This window comes from Thamnophis elegans, chromosome 2 (assembly GCF_009769535.1).
Source record: "Thamnophis elegans isolate rThaEle1 chromosome 2, rThaEle1.pri, whole genome shotgun sequence".
Classification (NCBI taxonomy): Eukaryota; Metazoa; Chordata; class Lepidosauria; order Squamata; family Colubridae; genus Thamnophis; species Thamnophis elegans.
The window spans coordinates 90,527,108-90,551,736 of NC_045542.1; the positions used below are offsets into that span (position 1 = coordinate 90,527,108).

The window sequence follows — 24,629 nt, forward strand, 5'->3', positions numbered from 1 at the left end:
TATTATGGAAGTCTTATTTCTTAGGATAATCTGTGAACCTTCAATAGAGAATTACTGAAATATAAATCTTCCTTCCTTGAAGCAGTTATGCTTGCTTGTTCTAATAGCGGGGTATGAAAGTTACTGAATTGTACTGGCTTGCCTGTGGTTCAGGCATACCTTTCAAATCATTGTTAGTAGCCTGGGTTCCTGACCTGAGTGAGTGATCAGTACTATCCTTATCATCTTTAAAAACCACTACAAATTTGAATATTCTAATTTATCTGATGAGTAAGAAGCATTGAGTCTGAGCAAGTTATAATTAAACTAATGTCTGTGATTCCATTTGAAGCAAAAGTTCGAAACTCCCATTTTGGTGGTTTGTCATTATAGATAGGGATGACTTACATGAGCCTTCTTGACAGAAATTATTCTCATTTGTTCTCCCCCCCCTCCCCCCGCGCTTTCCTCAGAGAGAAACCTGAGTACTGAAGAGGGGAATCAACTTGAGGAACTGCTGTGCAATGGATACTGGGCCTTTGAGTGCCTCACTGTCCGAGACTACAATGATATGATCTGTGGTGTCTGTGGCATTGCACCAAAAGTTGAAATAGCTCAGAGGAACGTGGAAAGTGTTTTGTCACTGAAAAACATTGAGGTAGACCAGGAATGCATTATTTTAAAAGCTGCACTTGTTTGTTAATGTTGATGTGCATATTTTGTTCAAACATCTTCATCCTTCTACTATAGAATCTATAAAGGTGGGCCTTTTTATTTCAGCAAAATTGATGAGTTGGTTTTAACACTGTTAACACTCCCTTTTAAATAAAAAGCAATGCAACAACGAAAGAAACAAGAACAAAAGGTGCTAACGGTTTCTTGGGAAAGATTAAAATGATATGTGCAGTAAAAAAATAAATATTGATGCTTTTCTTTCCTCCTTTTTTCAATGCTAGTTTACCTGGCCAGAATTCTTGGCATCTAGTGAAGTAAATGTGGAAGATTTTTGGTCAACCATGGAGACAGAAGTCATAGAACAAGTGGCCTTTCCCTCCAGTATACCTATCACAAAGTTTGATGCCTCCATCATAGCTCCCTTCTTTCCACCACTAATGAGGGGCACCATAGTAGTCAACACAGAAAGGGAGAAGAATCTTGAATCGCATGTAATCCCAGGTGACAATCAACGTTCTTGTCTTGTTTACCTTTTTAAGCAGTAGTTTTGATAGTATCCAAAGTGGCACTAAGATTAAAAACTCAGTATGCTTTGCTGTAAAGGAGTGTGCCTTAATGAGACTGTGCCATTTTAGATTGCACACTACCCCCAGACGTGCATGTACTGGGCTGCATAGGGATAAATATGTAATAGTTAATCTTTTTCCTGTGGAATATAGGTGTAGGGACAGCTTTTAAAGCAAGGCTTTCATGCTCATAATAGTGCTTCCATTAACGCTTCCTGCGTTTATACTAGATATGGTTTTATTTGATGAACATGACATAGATATGGCTTTCAGACATGGGATTAAAGCTGTGTCCTCCCTTATGGAAATGATGCTAATCTGGGTGCGTGCAATTACTGAGAATTGTATCTTGCATTTTCAGGTAATGCAAGTGTTCTAGTGAGGCTGATTCAGGATGAAATTTGTAAAGTGGAACAGATTGGTTCCTACGGTGAGGAAGAACTGCAGAATTTCTTGACACAGTGCAGCATTCCTTGGGAGGAGGGCGACTCCAAGGTAATCACAGTGTTCTTCAAGCATTCACCCATGCTTCGCTTTTGAAGGAAGCACTATTTCTGTGCAATGCCTGCATAATGTAATGTCCCTCTTTCTATAATAACAGCAACGGTTACTTAGACTTATATACCGCTTCACAGTGCTTTACAGCCCTCTGAGCAGTTTACAATGTCAGCATATCCCCCCCCCCAAAAAAAAAACAATCTGGGTCCCCATTTTACTGACTTCTGAAGGATGGAAGGCTGAGTCAACCTTGAGCCCATCAGGATCAAATTCCAGGTTGTGGGCAGAGTTAACCTGAAATACTGCATTCTAACCACTGTGCAATCGTGGGTCCTTTCTATGTGTATTAAATCTATAAAATTAAATGATTTTAATTTCACAAATGATCAATAATGATGAAGTGCATTTCACCATAAAGCTGCCCATTTTTTGTGGCATTCTGAAGCAAAATAAGCCCTGTGGACCACTGCTTAATCACCTCTGCTAGATGACCAGCAGTTGTGCCACATTTTGTCTTCCTAACCTTTCTGTCTCTGCATGCTGATGGCTATTTGTAAGCTAGGACTGTTTGAAAAACTCAGCTGTCTATATTTTATCTTTGTTTCTTAGGAACAGCTATGTCTTTCTCTTCTGGCTCTTTATGATTTTGTACAGAATGGGACACAAATAAGTCAGCCTCCAGAATTCCTAACAGGAGGGAAAATCTACAAAGTGTGTCCACATCAGGTGAGGCTGTCAAAAAACCAAAGAGATACTAATATGTAAAGGTGTTCATAATGAAACTGGCCACTGAGAATATTCCAAGAGTGGAAACAAACCGATGTAGTTTAGAAGTTTTGTTGAAAGCCTGAAGCCAAAGACCATTGTTGTGTTGGGAACATGGAAGAATGTTTGAAGAGGCTTAGTTTTGAGTGTTCCAGCTGTTCTTTAGTTCTGAGACGGGCTGTAGTTTTGTGACTCATAATGTGGCTGTTTTTTTCCTCCAGTCAGTGTAACAGCAGGAACCAGTCATGTCACTGTTGTTGTTGGTTTAAACTAGATTAGTTGGAGTGGCATCTTAGATAAAATATGGGACAGAAAAATGGAACTGTGCACATAGCCAGGCAGAATGCTGATCACAGCTGCATAACTGCTATTCTGCCCTACAGTCATTGTGATATTTTTTTAAATAAAACTTTGATATCCAGAAGTTAGAGTTAATGGGGATGGATGGGTGGGTTCACAAAATTTATTTTGTAGGTAGGTGATGCAAAGGGTTACTACAAGCTTGCTTCACACATATGTTGCTAATGTCCCTAAGACTAGATATATCAGGAAGAATGCCAATTGCTTCCTTAGGTTTGGGCCTAACAGGAAAGCTACAAGAAAAAGAAAAGGCTGTTGCCTACAAATAATTGGTCAATGTTTTTTTTAAGAAACAGTTTTTAAGAATATGTGTTTAAATTAGTAAACACTTGTAGGAGAGAGATATAATGGAAAGGCTTGTTGTTTGGTTTAACTGCTATTTGTTTTGTACCAGATTGCACGTCTGTTTTCTTATTGTTTCTTTTGAGGTTTTATTTGAAGGTTTTCAATTTTCTTAAAAAGGTTTCCTTGATTGAATTTTCTGTGATTTGGTTGGTAATTTTCATTAAGTATTGGCGACTACCCTTTTTTTGACCCTGAAATATAAAACAAAATAATAGCAACAGGTGCACCCAAGGTCTCAGTGTTTTCTGTGCTTAAAGAGAAAAAAGAGAGTGAGATAGAAACAAAAATCCTGGAAGCCACATGAGTTTTAGTGAAATGAAACAAAATCAATTTCACATGTTTTAATGAATATGTTGAATGGGTTTTTTTTAATGTGACTTTGAAACAAATCACATTTTCTACTTAGTGCCCTTTTCTTACTAATATGTCATTCCAGAATAGGTATGGATGATTTCTATAGTAGAAAATGTACTTTTAAGGATAGTGAAACAGGCATGGACACATACTTTTGTGTTGTTCCAGGAATGAACAGTGTTACAAGTAAGCAAAATAACTAAGTCTGGAGAGAAGGGAAAAGAAAAAAGAAAATTAACGAAATCTAGTTTAAAATTGACATTCATTGTATTGTCATTCTACCATTCTATCCTTGCTCCCATCACATCCTACCTGAATATATAAAAGCATAACAGTATAAAATATGAATGTATTTTAACAAATCATATATTTTCTGTTTTAGCCAAGTAATAATGGATCACATAAGATGCTTTTTTTCTTCTCTTCTATCCCTATTTGATATTAATAGTATTTTGATATAATATGATGCTTGCCTAGAAAAAGATTATTTGTAAGTTGTATTAGTATAGCTTTTACAGATTGTAAAGGAATAAGCTTCTATGAGATGAAAATTACATTGAGTGTTCTAAAGTTTGAATTACAAGTGGAAAGAGCCGAGGTGGCACAGTGGTTAGGGTGCAGTACTGCAGGCCACTTTAGCTGACTGTGATCTGCAGTTCAGCGGTTCAAATCTCACCGGCTCAAGGTCGACTCAGCCTTCCATCCTTCCGAGGTGGGTGAAATGAGGACCCGGACTCTGGGGGCAAGTTGCTGACTCAATTTGCTAAAAAAATTTGTAAACTGCTTAGAGAGGGCTGAAAGCCCTATAAAGCGGTATATAAGTCTAATAATTAAATAAATAAATAAATAAATAAATAAATAAATAAATAAATAAATTGTCAGGATTACCTTCAGAAACTGAGTGAGGGTTTGTCCCCAAGTTCTTTTGTTGTTCTATGATCTTCCTTCATCTTTTTTTTTCTTTACAGGTTGTATGTGGTTCAAAATATATTGTCAGAGGGGAAAGTCCCCGGGACCATGTGGATCTACTAACTTCCTCACGTCACTGGCCACCAGTCTATGTAGTAGATATGGCCACTTCCGTAGCATTGTGTGCAGATATCTGTTATCCTGACTTGACTGCTCAGATGTGGGGAAGAAACCAGGGCTGCTTCTCTGACCCTATGGAGCCTTTAAAGGTTAGTTGCCCTGTTTTTCTTTGAAGATTAAACTCCTTGACATATCTGGAATAGTTATCATGGATAGTTTTTTCTTTGTTTCTTTGACAAAGTCATAATTTAAATCTTTTGATTACTTTGATAATAATTCTCCAAATGATGTTCTCTAAAAGTGATGCTATTAGATGATCTATGTAGCTCTTTCGACAGTACTTATTCCCATTTATTTAGAACACAGTGTTGGAATAAGTAAAGATTTTATATATTGTCTCCCTCTTAAATTCATTTTTTTTAAATCAGCCAAAGAGTGAAAAACATGTCACCTTTCCTAACACCAAGAATGGATCTGTATTGATCCTCACAATTTAATATAAGAATGAAAAAGACAGGCTGATATGTTTTCCTTAATCACTAATCATGAAGGAATATTTTTAGGGATGATCACTACAGTGCCTTCTTCTTCCATCTGAAAATTTGGATCACTGCCCATTTCTTTTTCAATGTACTTTTCCAAAAAAGCTATATAAATATAATTCCAAGTTTTAAAAATTACATCATTTAATTCATATATTCAAAATGTGTATTTATGTCACTTGTTCTTGGTTGACATATCCTCCTTAGAAATGGTCAGTTACTCTTCCAATTTTATAGAAGTACACATGGTATGAGAATGTACAGGTTATTTAAAGAGTCTTCAGCCAAAGTTGTGCTCTCTATTGGATTATTTTGAATTATGTTCATATTTTTCTTATTGCTAAGCCAACTTTGAAGTCTATAAATACAATTTCCTAATGCATACATTGCTTTTGTCTTGCTTTGTCCCCTCCATCAGTATGTGTCCTGCCCAGAACTCCTTGACAGGCACTACAATGTGGATACAACCACTGATGAACATTCTGTAGAGCATCCAATCACTAAATCAACATCTCGCTTTGTAGTTCACACTGGGACAGAGCAGAAGACTCAAAGTGATCCACTGGCTCGACACCGTTCCCTCTCTCTGTGCCGGGAATTGGAGCCCTATGGTGCTATCATTACAGCCATCAATGACAGCAAAACCAGTAATGTCCGCCAAAACCCTATAGCATTTGACAGTGCAACCCACTATTATCTCTACAATCGTTTGATAGATTTCCTCTCCAGTCGTGAGGTTGTGAACAGGCAGATCCACGAAATTGTTCAAAGCTGCCAACCTGGTGAGGTTGTAATCCGGGACAATCTATATCGTCTCGGTGTTGCCCAGATCAAGACAGAAATGGATGAAGATGAGATACAAGAAGAAGAAGAAGAAGGTGTTGTCTAATGTATTGTGAGATTATCATCCCTGAATCATACATAATAGCTAAGCAGTTTGTTACAGAAAGTTCCAATCCAGCACAGAGCTAAGAGTCATGGCCTATTGATTGGGCTTCTGATCTGTAGACAGATTGGTATTGAAGAACAAATTTCTCTTTTCAAGAGGCTGGGTAAAGCTAGAAGCAACCCAGGATAATCGTTCAAAGACAGAAGAATTTTCTATTGCTGACAAGAGAAAGAAAACAAATATACAGAACATTACTTTTTTAAAAGTGCGCATGTTGCTGGAAATGCATAAAAGTGTGGGGAAACCCAGCATAAAACAAGTATGACTGCTCCAATATTCTGAACTATCTTCTTCATAGATTGAAGAATATTTGGAACCTAGATCTTTATGTTTCTATTCTGAAAAGACTTGAAGTTTGACTTGGGCATTGGTGGCGTGAGAGTTTATCTGCTTCTTCAGCTTGTTCTGTGTCAATCTGACAAAACCACACATTATTTAATGGTTGAAAGCTAAACTGGCTTGCATATTAAGTTATAAGCTGCTAGAAGCATCATTGCCCTGGCTAGCATGGTTATTTCAAAGGTTCTTCAGGGGTTTATATGTTTTGGATAAAGGATATGGTCTAATGGCCAGACGGGGATATTCAGGCACTTTACTTTATAATCCAGTTAATGGACTTAATTGTTTATTCCTCTGACCACAGATGCTACTAAAGATATTTGTGGAATAATGTGGTTTCCATGAATACAATCTCATGTTTTTTCTAATTATTTTTATGGCTAAAATTGTTAGACATGCAACATAACACTTACCTTTAAGGGCCACTTGGAAACCACTACATACTCCACTATTCCAGTGTTATAAATCTGACTTGTATGATTTCATACTGTCATAGTCAATTATATTGTTTTTCCTGTGTAATGTGCTGAGCCATGATGTGTAAGCTCTACACAGTTCACTGATTTGTGTTTATTCTTAGCCATCTATAAATTTACAAAGGAAAACAAAATAGATTTCTGCTACCATTGAAATGTGGGGAAACATTTCCTGACTGAGGTGAAGTTTTCCACTATGTTTCTTCAGATTTGTGGTGTGGATTTAAAAATCTCTTCTATGAAGAGTTCTAGTGTGTACTGTGCTGTAAAAACAACAACAACAAAAAGAAACTTATTGAAGTTCTGAGCAAAACATACGACTTGCTGTTTAAAATGCTAATTTATGAAATACAGTTTTTAAGACAGTGGTAAACTTTAATAAATTATCTCTTCCTGTGTTGGAGAGTGAAACTATTTGGACAAATGAGTTTTCCTTATTTTGTAGTTTCAGGAGTTTGAAAGGTGCGGGGAAAGATGCCTCATTCTGTTGCTAAAGAATAGAGTTACCAATCCATATGGTGGAGTGTTTATCAATTGTTTGCATGGAAAATATTAATTTTAGATGTGTTGAAACAGTATTAATATTTTATTGTCTTTGAAAACAACCCTACAGAATCCATTGGTGCTGAATTTAAATTGCTTTCGTTATAGCACTTAAAGTTTGGGTAATTCGAGCCAGCATAAATGCATGTTTTGTTTTCTTAACTTTATAATCTGAGTTCATTTAGACGTTATGAAGGATAAAAACTGAATATGAATGATTTGTATCTATTTTTAATATTCAATTAGATTTTGCAAATCTCATTTATTATGACAGGTTAATACACTCCACAAATGATTTGCAGATCTAGTTTAGCAGGTCATGCATACTGCTTATGCTTCTATTTTTTTCTCTCATTCAAAAAATTAAATGTGCTTTTATTCTACAGTTTTGTTTTATTGTGTCTGTCTGGAATAGTATTATTAATTTCAGTGGTTTCTAAACTAAAGAAACATATTCTGAGTTTCATCTATTAATTATTCCACTCTTGTAGTACTGAACTATTTCACTTCCCACTGCTCAAACAGCAGAGGGGGCTATCAGTGCTTCAACATTCAGGATAGAATAATGCTTTCTATATTCTTGGTTATTTATTGAAAGGATCTGTATGACTGCTCATGTTATATAAAGTAACTCTGGGTAGCTAACAGGTAAACAAGTAACAATATAATACAAAACTTTATCATATCACCAAACATAAAAGTTCCATCCCAAAACCAAAAAATGACAGGCTTTCTCTCCCCCCCCCCCTTCCCCAGGTCCTAGAAGCCATATTAAACATAATTATATAAGAGTGTATAAACTCAGACAATTAAGTTGCTGGACTTTGTTTCTTAACACAATTAATTAACTTAACTAGTGCTGCAATTAATATAATCTGGTATTTACTATTGGGAATTTGTACAAATCAGCCTTGTAGCTTACTGCTTTTTCTCAGTAATGCAAAGGGCAGATAAATACTAGAAACTAAAAGATCAGTTTAATCACAGAATAAGGAATGATAAGAGTAATAAAATGTTTACACGGGAAATTAAAAAAAAATTGCAAGTTACTTGATCAAATTGATTTATTTTTCATGATAGTTTAATTACAAATAAATTCACATTTATGCAATTGTTAACACAAAGATGCTTGAAACAGCAGTTAATTTTTTAATAACAATCTGGCAATAACTGAGCACTAGTAATCTTGGTTACCTGGAGTTTTGTGCAGTAAATAAAGCATGTTACCTGTCCTTAAGTCTATCAATGGATTTTGTAATTTACATAAAGACAATTGTGGCTAAGCGCCATGAATATTCCCTTTCATTTGTGTGAGCTTCAGGGATGACTGCTTAGCAAAGTGAATAATCTTTTACATAAAGCCTGTGTAAAAATTATTAAACAGAGCAATTATTAAACTGGTTAAATTGTTACAATTATTTAGAGCTGTTCAGGTCTACTACAAGTTTTAAAGTCATCGCTGTGGGAAACAAACAGTAGGAGAACCTCTTTTTAAATAGAAAAAGAATGCATGGACTTTGTAAACAATTTTATGGGCTCCATGAACTTCGTAAACAATTGTTCTGCTTTAATAATTCTAAAGAGTAGTGCTTTTCACAGCCTTATCAAATAGAAGTGGAGCTCAAAGATAGTAAAACATCTGTTCCAGCAACTTGTGTGTAAGAGCTGCAATACGTATAGATACCACAGTGTTTCAGGTATACTGTGTAGAATGCATGCTATGAAACAAACACTTGTTAAATGTCTCACACCGATTGCCCATTTGTCCTCTTAATAGGATATTTTTAAAATCCTTTATTTATAAAAATAGCTTGGAAAAAATACCTAACGCCAGTAGTCTTATGTTGTCAGTAGTAGTTTGCTTTCCCCTCTTGAGTTTTTAGAACACTATGTAGCTATGCTTTTTCTCAATAATGCAAAGGACAGGTAAATACTAAAAATTAAAATATCAGTTTAATCACAACATAAGGAATGATAGAGTGAAAAAAATCCTACATAATAATAAAGACTATATCTAATACGATAAAAAGCCTGACTGAAATAATATTAGAATTTTGCCATCTGTTTGTCTTCTGATCCTGCTGAGCTCTAGTATGTTAAATGATACTCGGAAATGGAATGGCAGTTTGGTAGCTCATTGAAGTGGCAAGATGACCACTTTCAGCTCATAACTTAGCAGCTGTGTGGTGTAACTGAGATTCCAATTAAGACTTCAAACGCTGCCTACTGACTAATATGTTACAATAACCTAATATGAAGATAGAATGTAGCTGCATCTTAATTCAAAAGTGTTTCACTGAGCTACAATTTCAGATGCTACTACTCTTTTACAAACTCGCATTACTCTAATTTAGTATTATGTGAAGGATTAGATTCTCCTTACACCTGTTGGGAAGACTGAGTGGCATCATCTTTCCATCAAATAAGCTGTCCATCAAGAGATGGACACTATTTTCCAGACTAAGCTAGTAGTCAAATTAAGCTAGTATTGTAATATATACGTTAAACTCTAGAATGATTGATAACATGGAAAGTAGAGGAAAAGTAGAGCTTCCATTTTACCAATTATTCTAAAGTTGAACACGCAATTTCGTATTTTGACCCTTCCAGGATGTGACCCGAAATAATTTGCACTTATTCTTTATTCCCATCTAATAGGTAAAAACATTGAAAATCAGTAAATTTAAAGGCAACAATCCTAATACATTTGGATAAAAGATTCATTTCATTTTGAACTGATTTGAATAAAGTATAAAGTATAAATGTTATAAAGTACTCATTAATAACAAGTGAGCATATATCTAAATCTAATCTTAGCTAACAGACTGGTTTTTACAGAAAATCATAATACAGGTAGTCCTCGACTTATGACAGTTCATTTAGTGACCGTTCAAAGTTACAACGGCACTGAGAAAAGTGACATGATCATTTTTCACACTTATAACCACTGCGGCATCTCCATGGTCACACGATTTACATTTGGATCCTTGACAACTGGTTCACAGTTATGATGGTTGCAATGTCCTGGAGCCATGTGACCCCTTTTGCGACCTTCTGACAAGCAAAGCAAAGTCAATGGAGGAAGCCAGGTTCACTTAACAACCGTGTTACTAATTTAACTACTGCAGTGATTCACTTAACAAATGTGGCAAGAAAAGTCACAAAATGGGGCAAAATTCACTTAACAAATTTCTCACTTGGCAACATAAATTCTGGGCTCAATTGTAGAGGACTACCTGTAATTAATTTATTGGGAGCTTTATGCCAGTTCAATACAGAGGGTCAGTGAGTAGCTTATATTCTTTTTTTTCAGTAATAACATTCAAATAGCAAAACAATGCCATGTAATTTGCATGTTCTGAAATGGTAATGCCATATGAGAGAAAAATAGAGTTGCTACCTTGAAGCTTAAAAAAAAAAAAAGTTTACGAGAATTAGATTTATTCTCTTTCTTATAGGCTCAGCAATTTTCTTTTCTATGATGGGTGGGCAACTTTTGGCTCATCCTTTCAACCCATGCCAAAACTCAGTGGCAAAATGGTATAATTTTGGTATTTTTTTCCAGCTTTGGAGGTTGTTTCAAGGATGAGAGGAATGCAACGTGTCTCGAGAAATCCTCCCACGATCCTCCTTATCTTTAACAATCCCTCATGTTGCCAAAGGCCACCTCTTCCAACAATGTCCCCTTTTGGTTTGCCGTGGATTTCAGTCTGCCCACCTATGCTGCAAGAAATGACTGTAGAACAGCAGGTTACCATGGGAATGCCTCTACTTCTTTCTGTTCCCTGATCTTGCTCCGCAAACCCCCCCATCTGGTTCGAAATGTGGGTAATCTAATTTTTTTTCCTCTCCCATATGATAGTTTATAGGTTTGATAGCTTGTAGCAGAAAAGTGTAGAGAAAAGAAAAGAAGTCCATCTACTTTGTTAAGCCTGCGTTTGCACTTAACAATCTCTCCCATTCTGCAAAGATGATGCCTCGATTCTCCAACGTCAAATATAGCCTACTTCAAGACATCAACAGTGATAAAGCCCTGCCTGCCTGTAGTTAAAATCAAGTAGAATGGAGAATTTAGGAATCTGCTGTCAGTGAAAGGCATGAACCCAGTCTGTGACTTACGTATGACTGTCTTGTTTTCTGATGCAAAAAGCCTCAAAAAGGGATGGGGTTGCATGAAATCCAAGTTCAATCTCAGCTGGCATTTCATCATCCAGAAGGCCCAGAACACACACCCTAACAAAACTGATAATTGTTGCTGTTCAGAAGAGGCTGCTCCGCTTCTCCTGCCTCACAGGATTCTTCAAAGTCGCTGGCAGGCTCACATCCACTGTCTTCCTCCTCTCTGGGGCAGGGCAAGTTTTTATAATCCTTCATATGATATGAAAGAAAGAGAAAAAGAAATACAAACATACTTCAGAATCTGAAATGTGTTATTTTGAAAAAGGTAAATTTAATTAAAATTAATTCAAATAAATTTACTCTGGCCTTGAGGTCAATGTTACATTGTTTATATATTTATCTACACAGAGTACCCAAGCTGTTTTTTTATATCATTTTACCTTTCTTATTTTTATTTTACCATGCATATAAACGACACTGTTTGGGTGTATATGGAGAGAACAGGGTTTAAAGCATAAGGTGTTTTGGAGGGCTTTTTAATGAAAACTTTTATGACAAAATGAAAAAAAATGTGGAAACAATCTTGGCTGAATCAGCTTCTTGTTTTTGAATTTTGTAAAATAAACCATTCACCTGTTCCTTAATGGCATCCAGCTGTTTCTGAATTAAGGTGCAGATTTGACTGAAAGTTGGCCGTTGAGTGGGCTCCAATTTCCAGCATGCCGTCATTATATTGTACCTGTATCGGACATGGGAGGTGGGAAAGGAAGAAAAATCTAAGTTTGATACTTTCAGAAGCAAATTGCATGATAATACGTGACAGCTAATTGGACAGTCACTGGCCTATAATTTTTGCATCTTTGATCTCCTTGGCTACTATTGTGCCATCCCATTCCTTCTTTGCCATCGTTCAGGCTCCATGACCCATATGAGTTTTCTTTGAAAAATATTATGAATGAATGGGAAAGTAGCAATTAGATTACTGATGGGTATCATAAAGCTTCTATTCCAAACTTCCCACATGTGCCCATTAAGTTCAATGAGCTAAACGTCTGAGTAGATCAGGGGTGGGTTCCTGCCAGTTCTAACCTCTTCTATGAAGAGATTTGTGGAAGAGGTTCCACAAATCTACAATGCCATTTAGAACAGGTTCCAGCTCCCTCCCCCCGCCCATCTGCATATCATCAAGATGAAGAGCAAGAGGAGGAATTCTGGGAGTTGAAGTCCACAAGTCTTAAAGCTGTCAAGTTTGAACACCCCTGGTTTTTTTTTCTAAAGGGTTAGGGGTGCAAGGGTCTTGTAACTTGACAGCTTTAAGACTTGCGTGCTTCAAATGCCAGAGTTTTTGAGCCAACATTTTGGTTGCTAAGCAAGAGCGTTGTTAAGTGAGTTTCACCACATTTTACAAGTTGGCCATGCCCACCCGGTCACGTGGCTGGCAAGCTACTCCCACCTGATTGCATGGCCAGAAAGCCACTCCCACAAAGCAGGCCACACCTACAGAAGAGGTTCGAAAATTTTTTGAAACCCACCACTGGAGTAGATATACCATTGTACTGCCAAAGACAACTAGCCAAGATGGCTGGGAGTCTTTCCTCAGCATAAACATCTACCCTTCAGAACTGAGGGAAAGGAGGTAATCCCATATAATCAGCCCTGAATAGATCATTTTCAGATTTACAGGTTATAGGCAAAATGAATGGAATTCAATTGTACACAAATGATGTCCATGACACCAGAAGAATCTGTAAACAGCTGGGCAGATTGACAGAGGAAACATCCGGAGCATTCTGAGAAATATCTGGAAAGATATCAAGATTCCCTCAGCTTTTTTTGAATAAATGAATGAGTGGGTGAGTGAATGGTTTGGGTACCTGGAGCTGTAGTACTTTTACTTACATATCATCTGGAGCAAAATCTGGTTTCCCCATATGATATCCTTGTTTCACAAGGCTATAAAACTTATTATTCACTTTCACACCAGGATAGGGACTTCTTCCTATGAACACAAGAAAATGGACAATGCTTATATGAATGAAAGACCCTGCAGTTTTAGAAGGCTCCCTATAGGACTAGCTAAAATGTCTTAGGAAGTAGTTTTCCCTTGGTCATTCTTGGCAGGCAGTTTGAGAGGAAAATCAGAGAAACAGAGGCATGAAGACAATGGACAAACATTTTTCCGGCATGGGGCTACACTTCATCCCATCCTGCTTGGGCTTTGCAGTAGTCATGGTTAATGTTTGGAGATGAATGTTTCTGATTGCCCTAAGAGTAAAAATATTTAATTTTTGGAGCAGGGTTTAAGGGATGAAATCTTGCCCATTAAAACATACTGACAATGTGATACATCATCCTGATTTACGGCGTTAATTTGTTTAAATGAATGCTATAAAAGCCTTTCATTCCTTAACACTTTTCTCAACTCCTCACAAATGAAGTGTCTTCTGCTATTTGTCTGCAGCAAGCCAAGACTACATTGAAATGATAGCACACATATAGTCTAAAACTGCTCTGATATACAGGCATTTCTATATACAATGCAAACATGTAAGTCTTGTAAAAAAAAAAGCCAATTCAATTCTAGGCTGCATTGACAGAGGGACAGAATTAAGATCACTTGAAGTACCACTTTATCAAGTCTTAATATGGCCAGATTAGGAGTATTGCATCCACTTTTGATCACCACAATATATTGTGTCTATATATTGTGAGTCTATTTTGAGATTCTGGAAAAAAGAATGCAGAGAAAAGCAACAAAGATGATTAACAAGTTGAAGGCTAAAATATATGAAGAACAGCTGTAGAAATTGCGTATTTCTATTTAATGAAAAGAAGGACTAGGGGTAGCGTGAAAGCAGTGTCCTAATTTTGAAAAACTGCCACAAAGAAGAAAGGGCCAACCTATTCTCAAAAGCACCTGAAGGTAGGACAAGAAGCAATGGGTGGAAACTAATCAAGGAGAGAACCAGCCTAGAACTAAGGAGAAATTTCTTGACAGTAAGAACAATTAACCATTGGAACTACTTGCCTCCAGAAGCTGTGGATGCTCCATCATTGGAGGTTTTTAAGAAGAAATTGGACAGCCATTTGTTCAGAATGGCACAGGGTTTCTTGCTTGTGCAGGTGGTTGGACTAGAAAACCTCCAAGGTCTCTTCCAACTCTACTATTCTGTTATTTATATTTTTGCATCATGATGTGAATGCAACAGTCATGAATCCCAAAGCTGCATTTTTGACACAGTCTTTCCGCATAGAAAAGGCAGGCTTAAACAGGCAAGCATAAACAAAGAAACAAATATAGAAATGTTCTTTTCTTACCTAGGGAGAATATCTCCCAGAGAAGGATGCCATAAGACCACACGTCACTCTGTACTGTGTAGACACATTCAAAGATGCTCTCTGGTGCCATCCATTTCACTGGGAGGCGAGCCTGGAATGATATGGTCTAAACTCAGGAGGAAGCCCTTAGCATTCTCACCTGGACTCTTTAGAAGTTAAACATTAGAGCATGTTCTTTGCACACAGATGATCCGTGCGTCCAGGTACACCTCAGAGGGATGCTTAGACAGTTGCTATCAATCAATAGAGACATTTCAGAGCCAGGTGAAACTACAGCTTGATTCAGCTTCATGGGATGTAAATGTATAGATTCATTCCAGTTACTTACATTGCCCTTCACAACATAATTGCTGTCATTCACAATATCTCTAGCCAGGCCGAAGTCACAGATCTTGGCCACTAATCCATCAGCCACTAGCACATTCCGTGCTGCCAAATCTCGATGGATGCACTGGATTCAAGAATGAAAGAAAAAAAAGGAGGGAAAGAAGCAAATTGATTTTCTTCTCATTTTATTTATTTAGTTTTACCTTTTTAAAAAAATAAATAATTCAACTAACACTCCTTCCTTCTCCTATTTTCCCCACATCAACCACCCAGAGAGGTGAGTTGGGCAAAGAGAGAGAATGATTGGCCCAGGATAACTCAGGCAGCTTTCATGCCTAAGGCAGAACAGGAAACTCACAAGCTCTTTGTTTCAATTTATTGATCCTATAATTTGATTAGCAGCAAGGCAGATTTAGCCCAGTTTTGACCAGTGCAAAGGCAGTCAAAAGTCTTCAACATGGTATTTACAAATGTTTTTATATGGTCTAGACTCTAGGCCAATGGAATTAATACAATCTAGAGTAAAGGGGAACGGAGGAACCTGATTATGGTCTTGAATGCCTCCTCCAAGCTATAGTAATCCATTACCTATAGTAATGAAAAAAGTGCCATTTAGAACACCTTATGCAAAGTAAATCTACTTACTGATGCCAATATATCTACAAAAGATTGAATCATACGTGGATATGTTTGGCTAATTAAACTATTTGAATTAACTATTGCAGAATTATTATGATGAACTCTTCCATTGTCTTTTTTGCTTGATATGGAGGTGGACATTAAACAAAACCAAATAACACAAATACACTTGGTTGTTCTTTCCTTTCTTATAAAGGTTACTTTGCAAGTTTTCCTATCTCAGTGCATCCATTATTTAAAAGTTGACAGAGCTATTAGGGTACCACATAGGCAGTGTCCCCAGCCATACAACATCAGTACAAACTCTGTATAGGAAGAGCGGGGAAAGACCTATTATTTTATGGAATCTGTGTCTTAACCACTAGATTTCCTGTTGAATATAATGGACAACTTCTGCTATAACAAAGAACCAGACAGAGTTCATTATAAGACAGGGTCAAAAATCATCAACTATCACTTTCAGTTGCTATCATTGGAAAGGATGGAGGTTGCTACAGCTAATGTTTATGTCAGATTATTCCTTGTTTCCCACAACAGCTAAGCAAACACATATTCAAATGGATGCTCAAAGTTTATATGTTAAATGCATAATCATATAAATGTTTTCAACTGATCAATCGATCAATCACTCACTCAATCAATCAATGTGCTTCTTCTTTTTATGCTGGTTAGAAAAGAGGGAACACAGTATTCATATTATCTTTAACAGGACTATATATTCACTCTCACACAGACGCTATTGCCCTCAAAAGCCACACAGAGTTGTGTGTGATTAAAGACACAATCCAAAAGAATACTTCCAAGTAGTACACTCTTTAAGAACACATTCTTAAATTATACGTGGATCACCTCAGGAATCACAGCACTAGGAACTGGTAGGGTTGTACAAGTAGTCCTCAACTTACGATCACAATTGAGCTGAGAATTTACATTGCTTGGTCAGTTTTTCCTCATTTTATTACTTTTCTTGCCACATTAGTTAGGTGAATCACTGCAGTTGTTAAATTAGTAACATGGTTATTGTTGTGACCCAGGAGGCGCTGTTGGAGCTGCCACCAGACTCCAACAGCGAGGGGCCCTATGAGTCGGCCCTGGAGGATGTGGAGGACCCTGGACAGGGTTCTGACTTCGAGCAGGGTGCAGAGAGACTGGTTGGCCACCAGGTGGCGCCTGAGCCTTGGACCAGTGTGGAGAAGACAAGGGAGAGTGATCCAGAAACCAGCAGTGAGTTGTTCCTGGCTGCATGCCATCGAAGAGCAACTCGGCGTCAGGAACAATTACGCAATTACAGGAGGTAATTGCGCTCAGCTGGTGGTCATTAGACTCCTCTCCAGACTATAAAAAAGACTGTTTGTGACATGCCCCTCTTGAAGAAGTCAACGCATTGACTAAAGAGAACGTAACTAACTTGGCAGGCTGGATTGCTGCCAAGGTTTGTCTGACTTGCTGCCAAAGTCCTTATCTGTTTGTTTGCTTGGCTTTCAGCCACCGAGATTTTGGCTTCTTACTATTAAAAGTACATTCTAGTTAAGCTTGTCTCGGCTTTCGTTACTGGATGGAGGAGGGGGTCAGAACAGGTTATTAAGTGAATCTGCCTACCCCATTACCTTTGTTTGTCAGAAGATTGCAAAATATGATCCCCTGACCCTGGGACACTGCAACTGTCATAAATATGAAACAACTGCCAAGCATCTGAATGTAAATCACGTGACTATGGGGATGCTGCAAAAGTCGTAAGTGTGAAAAATGGTCACGTCCCTTTTTTCAGTGCCACTGTAACTTTGAACGGTCACTAAACAAACTGCTGTAAGTTGAGGACTACCTGTATATTATTCTGTGCAATAACAAAAAAATTCCTGGTAGGCAGATAATAAAGGAAATCAAGCTTGGGCCTGAACTCCTTTTAGGATGGTGATGATGATATATGTTGTCAGGAGAATGTCCTCACATTTTTTGAAGCCAGGAAAGTCATTCCCTGGGCCACTTGGTTGGAAAACTGCAGCAAATCAAAGAGATCAAAAGAACAGAGGCCTTCTTTTCCTTCACTTGATACCAACTTTGTTCCTGGATTGGGAGAAAGTTCACAGAGGTCATTGAAGATATCCCTTTTTTTCTAATATCCAAAGGGTTTTTTATTTTTTAATATAAATTTACACAAAGTGTTTACTTTTATATCCTCTCATTTACATAATCCATTTTACATTATACCTTGGATTTCACTTTCAGCCAAATTATTTTCTTCCATTATTTTCCCTTTTTTTATACTTATTTTTTCTTAATACATAAGCAATATCTTCAGTTGCTCCTTCAAAAATTACACCAAATTTTCATTTCATATTTTTCTATTGGTCTATTTTACTATAAACAATATATATCTTCCAATTAAGTTTTAACATAGAGAGCACTTCTTTCAATTTTTTCTACAATTAACAATATACTACAATTTATTTATTTTTTAATTAGTTACATAGCGATACCAATCATACTACTATTCCCTTTAATCTACTAATACAACTCCTTTTCCCTTTCTTCCTCTTTTATCCATTTTCTCTTGGGCTCTCACGAATTCCACTTTTAATCAATTTTCTTCTTCTCCCCTTTCGCCTAACTTCTTCTTTTTCCTGTTTTTATGGTTATAGTATCTTTTCTACTGAAGGTATGCCTTTGAAGAATAGGTAAGGATAGCCACAAAGAGGACCAGGAAGGCCAGTTAGAGTAAGCCATTAAGATAAGAAGGGTCAAAAAGTATAATCCTTAAGTGAAGTGAACTCTCTGAATTTGAAATCACCCATGATAACAAAGGCCTCCCTATCTAGAGACTAAATATAAGTAACTCCCAAGAAACTAATGGAATTAATTTTTCCAAGAATGAACTGGAAATTGCTGAGCAGAAGGAGATTTAATGGTTCTGTTCTCTTTGCTCATCTATAATTGCTCTATTTATGTATTGGTTTTGCTTATCTATGGACTTTACATATAAAGAACTGCTTTATGAGGGGGTATTTCGTGCTCCCTGAGCTTGCTAGCCCTGATGATGCTACCTAGTTTGGGTAATGAAATAGCTTTAAGAAAGCTCAGTGAGAGCACCAAAGACACCTCATTTCAACTCTGCCCTACAAATGCTCTCCTTCATTGGAGCTGATTTATATTTGGAAAGAATTCATGACCAGAAAATATATACACCCAAGCAGATTTAATTGTGCAATTCACCTTAAAGGATGATGATTAAAGAATATAAATAACAAAGGTGCAAGGGATAAAGATGCAATTCATGGACAATTATTTGCATGCCACATGACTTCCAGCTGAAAAGGGTAAGGTTATATAACCTGCTTCAAAAATAATTTGAAAAAGGTGCTTTAAATTTTGTGTGGGCGGCTTTCATTAAAGCAGCTTGTTATTTTTAAAAAATTGTTTTGTGCATAAGTTGGGGGGGGGGGAAGGTTGCAGCCCTTTTAAGAAAACCTCTCATTAAAGTTAATGCAGCATGAAACAAGCTGATCCTGTAAGAAACTTGAGGAACAAAGCAAAGACTGACTGAATGGTGTAATCTATTAAATATTGCAAAATAAAAATAAAAGGGAAGTAATAAAATACCCCACACTCCCTCCACCAGCATATAGTAGGATCATGTCCAGATCTGGATTTTCTGACAGGGGTATGAAAGGAATGATCTGATACATATCCTGTGCACATTGAAATCTGTCTCATGTCTGCAATGGAGGAATTTAAGTGTAGCTGTACAAAGAACATTACAACAAAGAGCAAGCTTTATCTATAACTTTAACATCTATATCTGCTGTATTATTGTTATGCATAGCATGCATTACTGGGAATATGTAAGGATTGCAATTATAGGCAATAGCTATGTCCCAGTCACCCAAGAGATGAAATGTTCCCTTTTTCCTGGATCACACTGAGTTGGCTGGCCTGAAAACTTTCCAGAAGTAAATCATTCAGAATAGGAGCCTGTTTTTAGTGTTCCAAACAGAGAACAGCCAAACTGGCATGGTTTGGAAGACAACTGTAATGCTTTAGAGTTCTCCAGATGGCACATATTTATCCAGTGCTTGCCATTCCATTAATAAGTGTCCTTGGCCAAAGACCACAATGAATGAGCCACCAGCAGGAGCGGCTCTATAAAAATTTTCTGCTGTGGGGGAACATTGCTTATAAGGCAAAAGGAAAAAAAAAGAAGGAGGGGAAGGAGAATCTAGATGTACAGACCTATGGTATTTACAGTTTAGATCAGGGGTGTCAAATTTGATTATATTGAGGGCTGCATCAGGGTTGTGTTTGACCTTGGGATGGAGTGGGCATGGCTAGGGTGGTTGTGGCCAACTCCGCAGTCGGGCTGTCTGTGGCGGCCTGAGCACTCTCCACTGAAATTGGGCTTGTGCAGGTTCCATTTTTGGCTGCCAGGGCCTCCTGCAACCCTCTGCCAATGAAAACGGAGCTCGGGAGGGTTGCAGGAGGCCCTGGCAGCCAAAAATGGAGCTCGGGAGCCTGTTTTTGCTGGCAGAAGCACTGTGGGCCGATTCTTCGCTGTTTCCAGGGTGTCCCCGTGGGCCCGATCTAAGTAGCCTTGAGTTTGACACCCCTGGTTTAGATAGATGCCAATTTATAAAATATTTGCAGGAAGGATCAATGAGGGAGCATGAGTAAGTAAAACTTAGTTCAATTGATACATGATTAAACAACAACAAAAGGTTGGAAAATAATATATTGTGAAAGTAAGGGAAGAAACAGGAAGATTTTAAAAAAAGGAATGGAAAATTGGATAGACAAATCTTTAAAAAGATTCCTTGCAAGAGAGACACCCCCACACAGAAACTGAAATATTCAGATACAGTGTCCAGATAACAATGAAGTGGTGAGTGCCAGAACAGCAAATAAAAATGTTTCTGGCTGTCCAACTCCCACAATCTTGATACTAATCCAAAAAAGTGGGTAGCATAGTGGGGCATAATTATCACCCTTGCATCAAGTTTGTCTTCCTCCAAAGGAAAAACCCCTGCAAACCCTATAGTATACTATTAAACAAGAAAGACGCAGCTGCTCTTTTTAGTCTACAGAGTTCTCACTTGATTCATCTAAGACCAAGTTGTCCAGAAGAATTTGAATTAGGGAAGGATTTGAATTAAGAGAAGTCTGTCCCATCTCAAATGATTCAGCTGAGTTTGGGCTTGTCTGAAATGATGTAGGGTTTACTGCCTGAGCAGGAGGTTAGACTAGAAGACTTCCAAGGTCCCTTCCAACTCTGTTATTATCTTATTCTGGTTAAATCAGAGCAGAGCCCTAATTTATCAGATCTTGTGCAGAAGTGAACTAATATTACTAAATTTGTAATAAAATTAGTGTTTAACTTAATCACTTATTGCCAGATTTTATATATATATATATATATATATATATATATATATATATATATATATATATATATATATATATATATATATATATATATATATATATATATATATATATACATACATACACAGTATATATGACATAGCCTTATGTTTTACAAACAGCTATTTGGAATCAGATTTTTTTTTTAGTTCAGCTAATAAGTCGTGAGGTGGTTAAGATTTAAACTAGGAAGCTTTGTCCCCCAGTTCCAAAAATGAGGGTGCCTGGTCACTGAGACAAGTAGGATATGAACCTGTTTAATCTAGTAGATACACATGTTTTTCCTGAATTATATCTAATGTTTTGTTGTTCCATGCTGAATAAAATAATACACAAAACTTTTAGAGCTGAAGATGAGGAGACAAACAGGAAGTGTGTCAGAAGCAGCCAGAAGATCCTGGAAAGATCAGAGGATAGGCAGGAGGAACGAGTGGTAGCATCAATAGGAAGATACTAGAAAAACTTGGGGACAGAAGGCAGCAGTAATGAGAAGACAATGGGTAGGATTGGGAATGGTGGTGTTCGCATCGGAACTTCTTGGTGGCTGATTACACCCTGGCACAGAATCAACTCTCAACCAGTTACGCCTATCTTACATAACCATTATGAAGATAAGGCCAGGTTGCACTGAGTTCTCCAAAGAGAGAAATGCATAGTAATAAGCAAACAGAAATTTAGCCAAAATATTAGTAACGATGTTAAATTTCTAGAACAAACATTTTGCTGTGTCTGTCCATTTCTCTTAGCAGTGATCTTTGAGCATTACCTTGTGGTGGCATAGGTACCGATGCTATGACCGATTTCATTTCCAAATAACTGTCAACACTTTGGCATCCAAATCCACTATCACTGAATTAAAGAGATCAAAAGAGGGGGGGGGGGAAACATTAATAGTTTCTATCAGCTTTAAGAGCAGATCTGCCCTGCCAAATAGTTAATAAGCTTTGATTTAATTCTAGAAGGTCTACTGAGGAACTGAACAGACCTGGTTCACACACAGGGACAAACAAGACTGTCTCCCTCTTCACTGCTGTAAGTAAAGGAATATTTCAGAATTGTACATAGTCAGGTTTAGGCTAAAATTTCTCTGTGTTTCTTCGCTTAAAATGTTGGGGAACTGAGTCAGAGATTTCGTCAATTACGGTTGGAATGATCTCCAACATTTTTAAAAAAAGGAGATTTGGGTTTTACATGTGGGCCTAGAACTTCAGATTACCCATCTGTCTTAAAATAGAAATTGGAGTCTCTACTGGAGATTGCAATAGAATAATTACTTACTATTTCAATTAATTAAATGTATATGCCACCCAACTCACTGTCCAAAATCATTTGGGGCAACATTTTGCACACTTAATAAATATGCTGTGATTCAATGCCAATGTATTAACAAACTCTTAACACAGTTTTACATCTCATACCACTGATGATTAATTTATTACCTTCTTTGGACATACTTTTTTCCAAGGTAGATATTTTTGTAATCAGCTATCAAGTTATCAAGAGTGCATTCCAAGGTTAAACCCTCAATTATGAGATGCTCAGCTTTTTCTCTCAGGAAATTCAGCAAGTCTCCAAAGGGACAATACTCAGTAATTACAAGGACAGGGCCTAGAAAACAGAAAGGAAACATCACTTGAAAGTACAATTGTTTTTCTGCCACATGGGCCATCTAGTTCTACTCTTTATCTTGGATCTACCATACCAGGGGTGTCAAACTTGCAGTCCACTGGCTGGTTGCATCATATGCTGGCCTTGCCCTTGCCTCGTTTAGCGAAGGGGAAAAGAATCTTGATATGTCATGTGAAGTTGCAAGTTTGACACCTCAGCACAAGATCATATTTCTCAACCTTAACAACTTCAAGATGTGAAAGTGGAATTATTTATTAATCTGTTTTATTCATTCAACTCAGACAGCTCTGAAGAAGGATATAAAAATCAATAATCTCTCAAGCTGAGTTCAATTTCCAGTATGCTATATGTTTTAACTTCTGGAATTAAACCATTGGTGGCTTTTATAGTTTGATGGGTATCTGATATTTTCAAACAAATATTTATTCAAGTAGTAGCTGTCATCTTCACTTTGAAATCTATGATTCAACCAATGATAGAAAAGAAAGGAAACAATATTTTTGTGAACCAGAAAGGAAATGCTGAGAAGAATAATTACCTCCATGGGTACATGCTCCTAGAAGATTGACAATATTTTCATGGTGACCCAAATGACTCATGATTTTCAGCTCAGACATAAGAGCTTCTTGCTCATCTGTATGTGCAGTTGCTGAAATCCAACATAAGAACAATTAATTTGAAGTCAAATATGGGAGCAGGATATAGGAAATAGACATGACGCCTGAAATGAAAATACAGATGATGGAAAGGCTTGAACCATTTAAAATAATTGAATGGAGCTTGTTCAAAACTTATTCAATCTCGAAGCCCACTTCTGCAACAGTCATGGTTGGGAAAGAGTGACTGTGGGCATCCACACACATTACATGCATACTTCCCAAATATTCTTCTGTGGCTGAGTCACTGAAGTGGGTGGATCAAACAATGGATGAAAATTAAATTCCCACGGTGGACGAATAGATTGCGAAAATGTCAGAAATGACAAGACTGATCAGCTCACTCAGAGAAAAAATAACAAAAATGTTTTTTTTAAAGACTGAAAACCTTAAGCATTTGCTGAAAGAGGAAAAATCAATTGCTGATTTATGGATTTGAAGATTAGAAAGGTGTGGAACACAAAAAAAAACGGGGGGGGTGTCTTTGTAAAATATTTAAGGCAATAAGCGTGTAATGATCTGTTGAAAAAGAGATCAAAGTGACATATATTTTTTAGGAAAAAGGAAGCTTTAGTTAACACTTGTATAAGACAAATCAAAATAGAAAAACAGAAAACTGCCTGAAAAAAGAGAAAGAAAACTTATTGTACTTTTCTTTTTTTCATGCACTTTTTCTTTTTCTTCTTTTGATTTGTCTTTTAATGCAGCAGCCCCCAACCTTTTGGGCCTAAGGGATTGGTTCAGAGGTGAAATGCTGAAATCTGCCACCGCTTTGCTTTGCTACTGGTTTGCTTATTGTGCGCATGTGTGCTTCATGCGCATGCACATTGCATGCACTACCATGCAATGCTGAAAATTGAGGATTAAGAAACCCTTTCTGAGTCTGCAAAGGTAAGTAGAACAGAAAAAGGGGGGAAACAGGTGTGCTGCATGATTTAGATTTGCTAAAAAGCAGGATTTTCTGCTTTCTAGCTAATATAAATTGCGCGGCACAGCTGATCATCAGAACTACCGGTTCGGGCAAACCATTAGCATTTTTTACTACTGGTTTGGACTCATCTTGTACTTAAAGGTAAAGTTAAAGATTC

The 24,629-nt window shown here is 37.2% G+C and overlaps 2 protein-coding genes across 4 annotated transcripts in view; one reads left to right on the forward strand and one right to left on the reverse strand.

Moving 5' to 3' along the window:
* The window catches only part of HMGXB3 (HMG-box containing 3), a 29,300-nt gene extending 19,206 nt beyond the window's left edge, over positions 1-10,094 (forward strand). For all 3 annotated transcript variants that reach the window (XM_032209898.1, XM_032209899.1, XM_032209900.1), the window contains exons 15-20: positions 453-637; positions 936-1,155; positions 1,582-1,715; positions 2,328-2,444; positions 4,511-4,720; positions 5,532-10,094. In XM_032209898.1, coding sequence (XP_032065789.1) covers positions 453-637; positions 936-1,155; positions 1,582-1,715; positions 2,328-2,444; positions 4,511-4,720; positions 5,532-6,002 — 1,337 coding nt within the window. In that variant the 3' untranslated portion in view covers positions 6,003-10,094. The remainder of the gene's footprint in view (positions 1-452; positions 638-935; positions 1,156-1,581; positions 1,716-2,327; positions 2,445-4,510; positions 4,721-5,531) is intronic.
* Positions 10,095-10,878: 784 nt separating this feature from the next.
* Positions 10,879-24,629, reverse strand: part of CSF1R (colony stimulating factor 1 receptor) — a 39,474-nt gene continuing 25,723 nt past the window's right edge. Inside the window, exons 13-21 of the mRNA XM_032210958.1 lie at positions 23,424-23,534; positions 22,696-22,864; positions 22,023-22,105; positions 17,793-17,908; positions 15,207-15,329; positions 14,858-14,969; positions 13,439-13,538; positions 12,173-12,278; positions 10,879-11,788 (exon numbers count right to left, since the gene is read on the reverse strand). Of these exons, the coding sequence (XP_032066849.1) occupies positions 11,654-11,788; positions 12,173-12,278; positions 13,439-13,538; positions 14,858-14,969; positions 15,207-15,329; positions 17,793-17,908; positions 22,023-22,105; positions 22,696-22,864; positions 23,424-23,534 (1,055 nt within the window). The 3' untranslated portion in view covers positions 10,879-11,653. The remainder of the gene's footprint in view (positions 11,789-12,172; positions 12,279-13,438; positions 13,539-14,857; positions 14,970-15,206; positions 15,330-17,792; positions 17,909-22,022; positions 22,106-22,695; positions 22,865-23,423; positions 23,535-24,629) is intronic.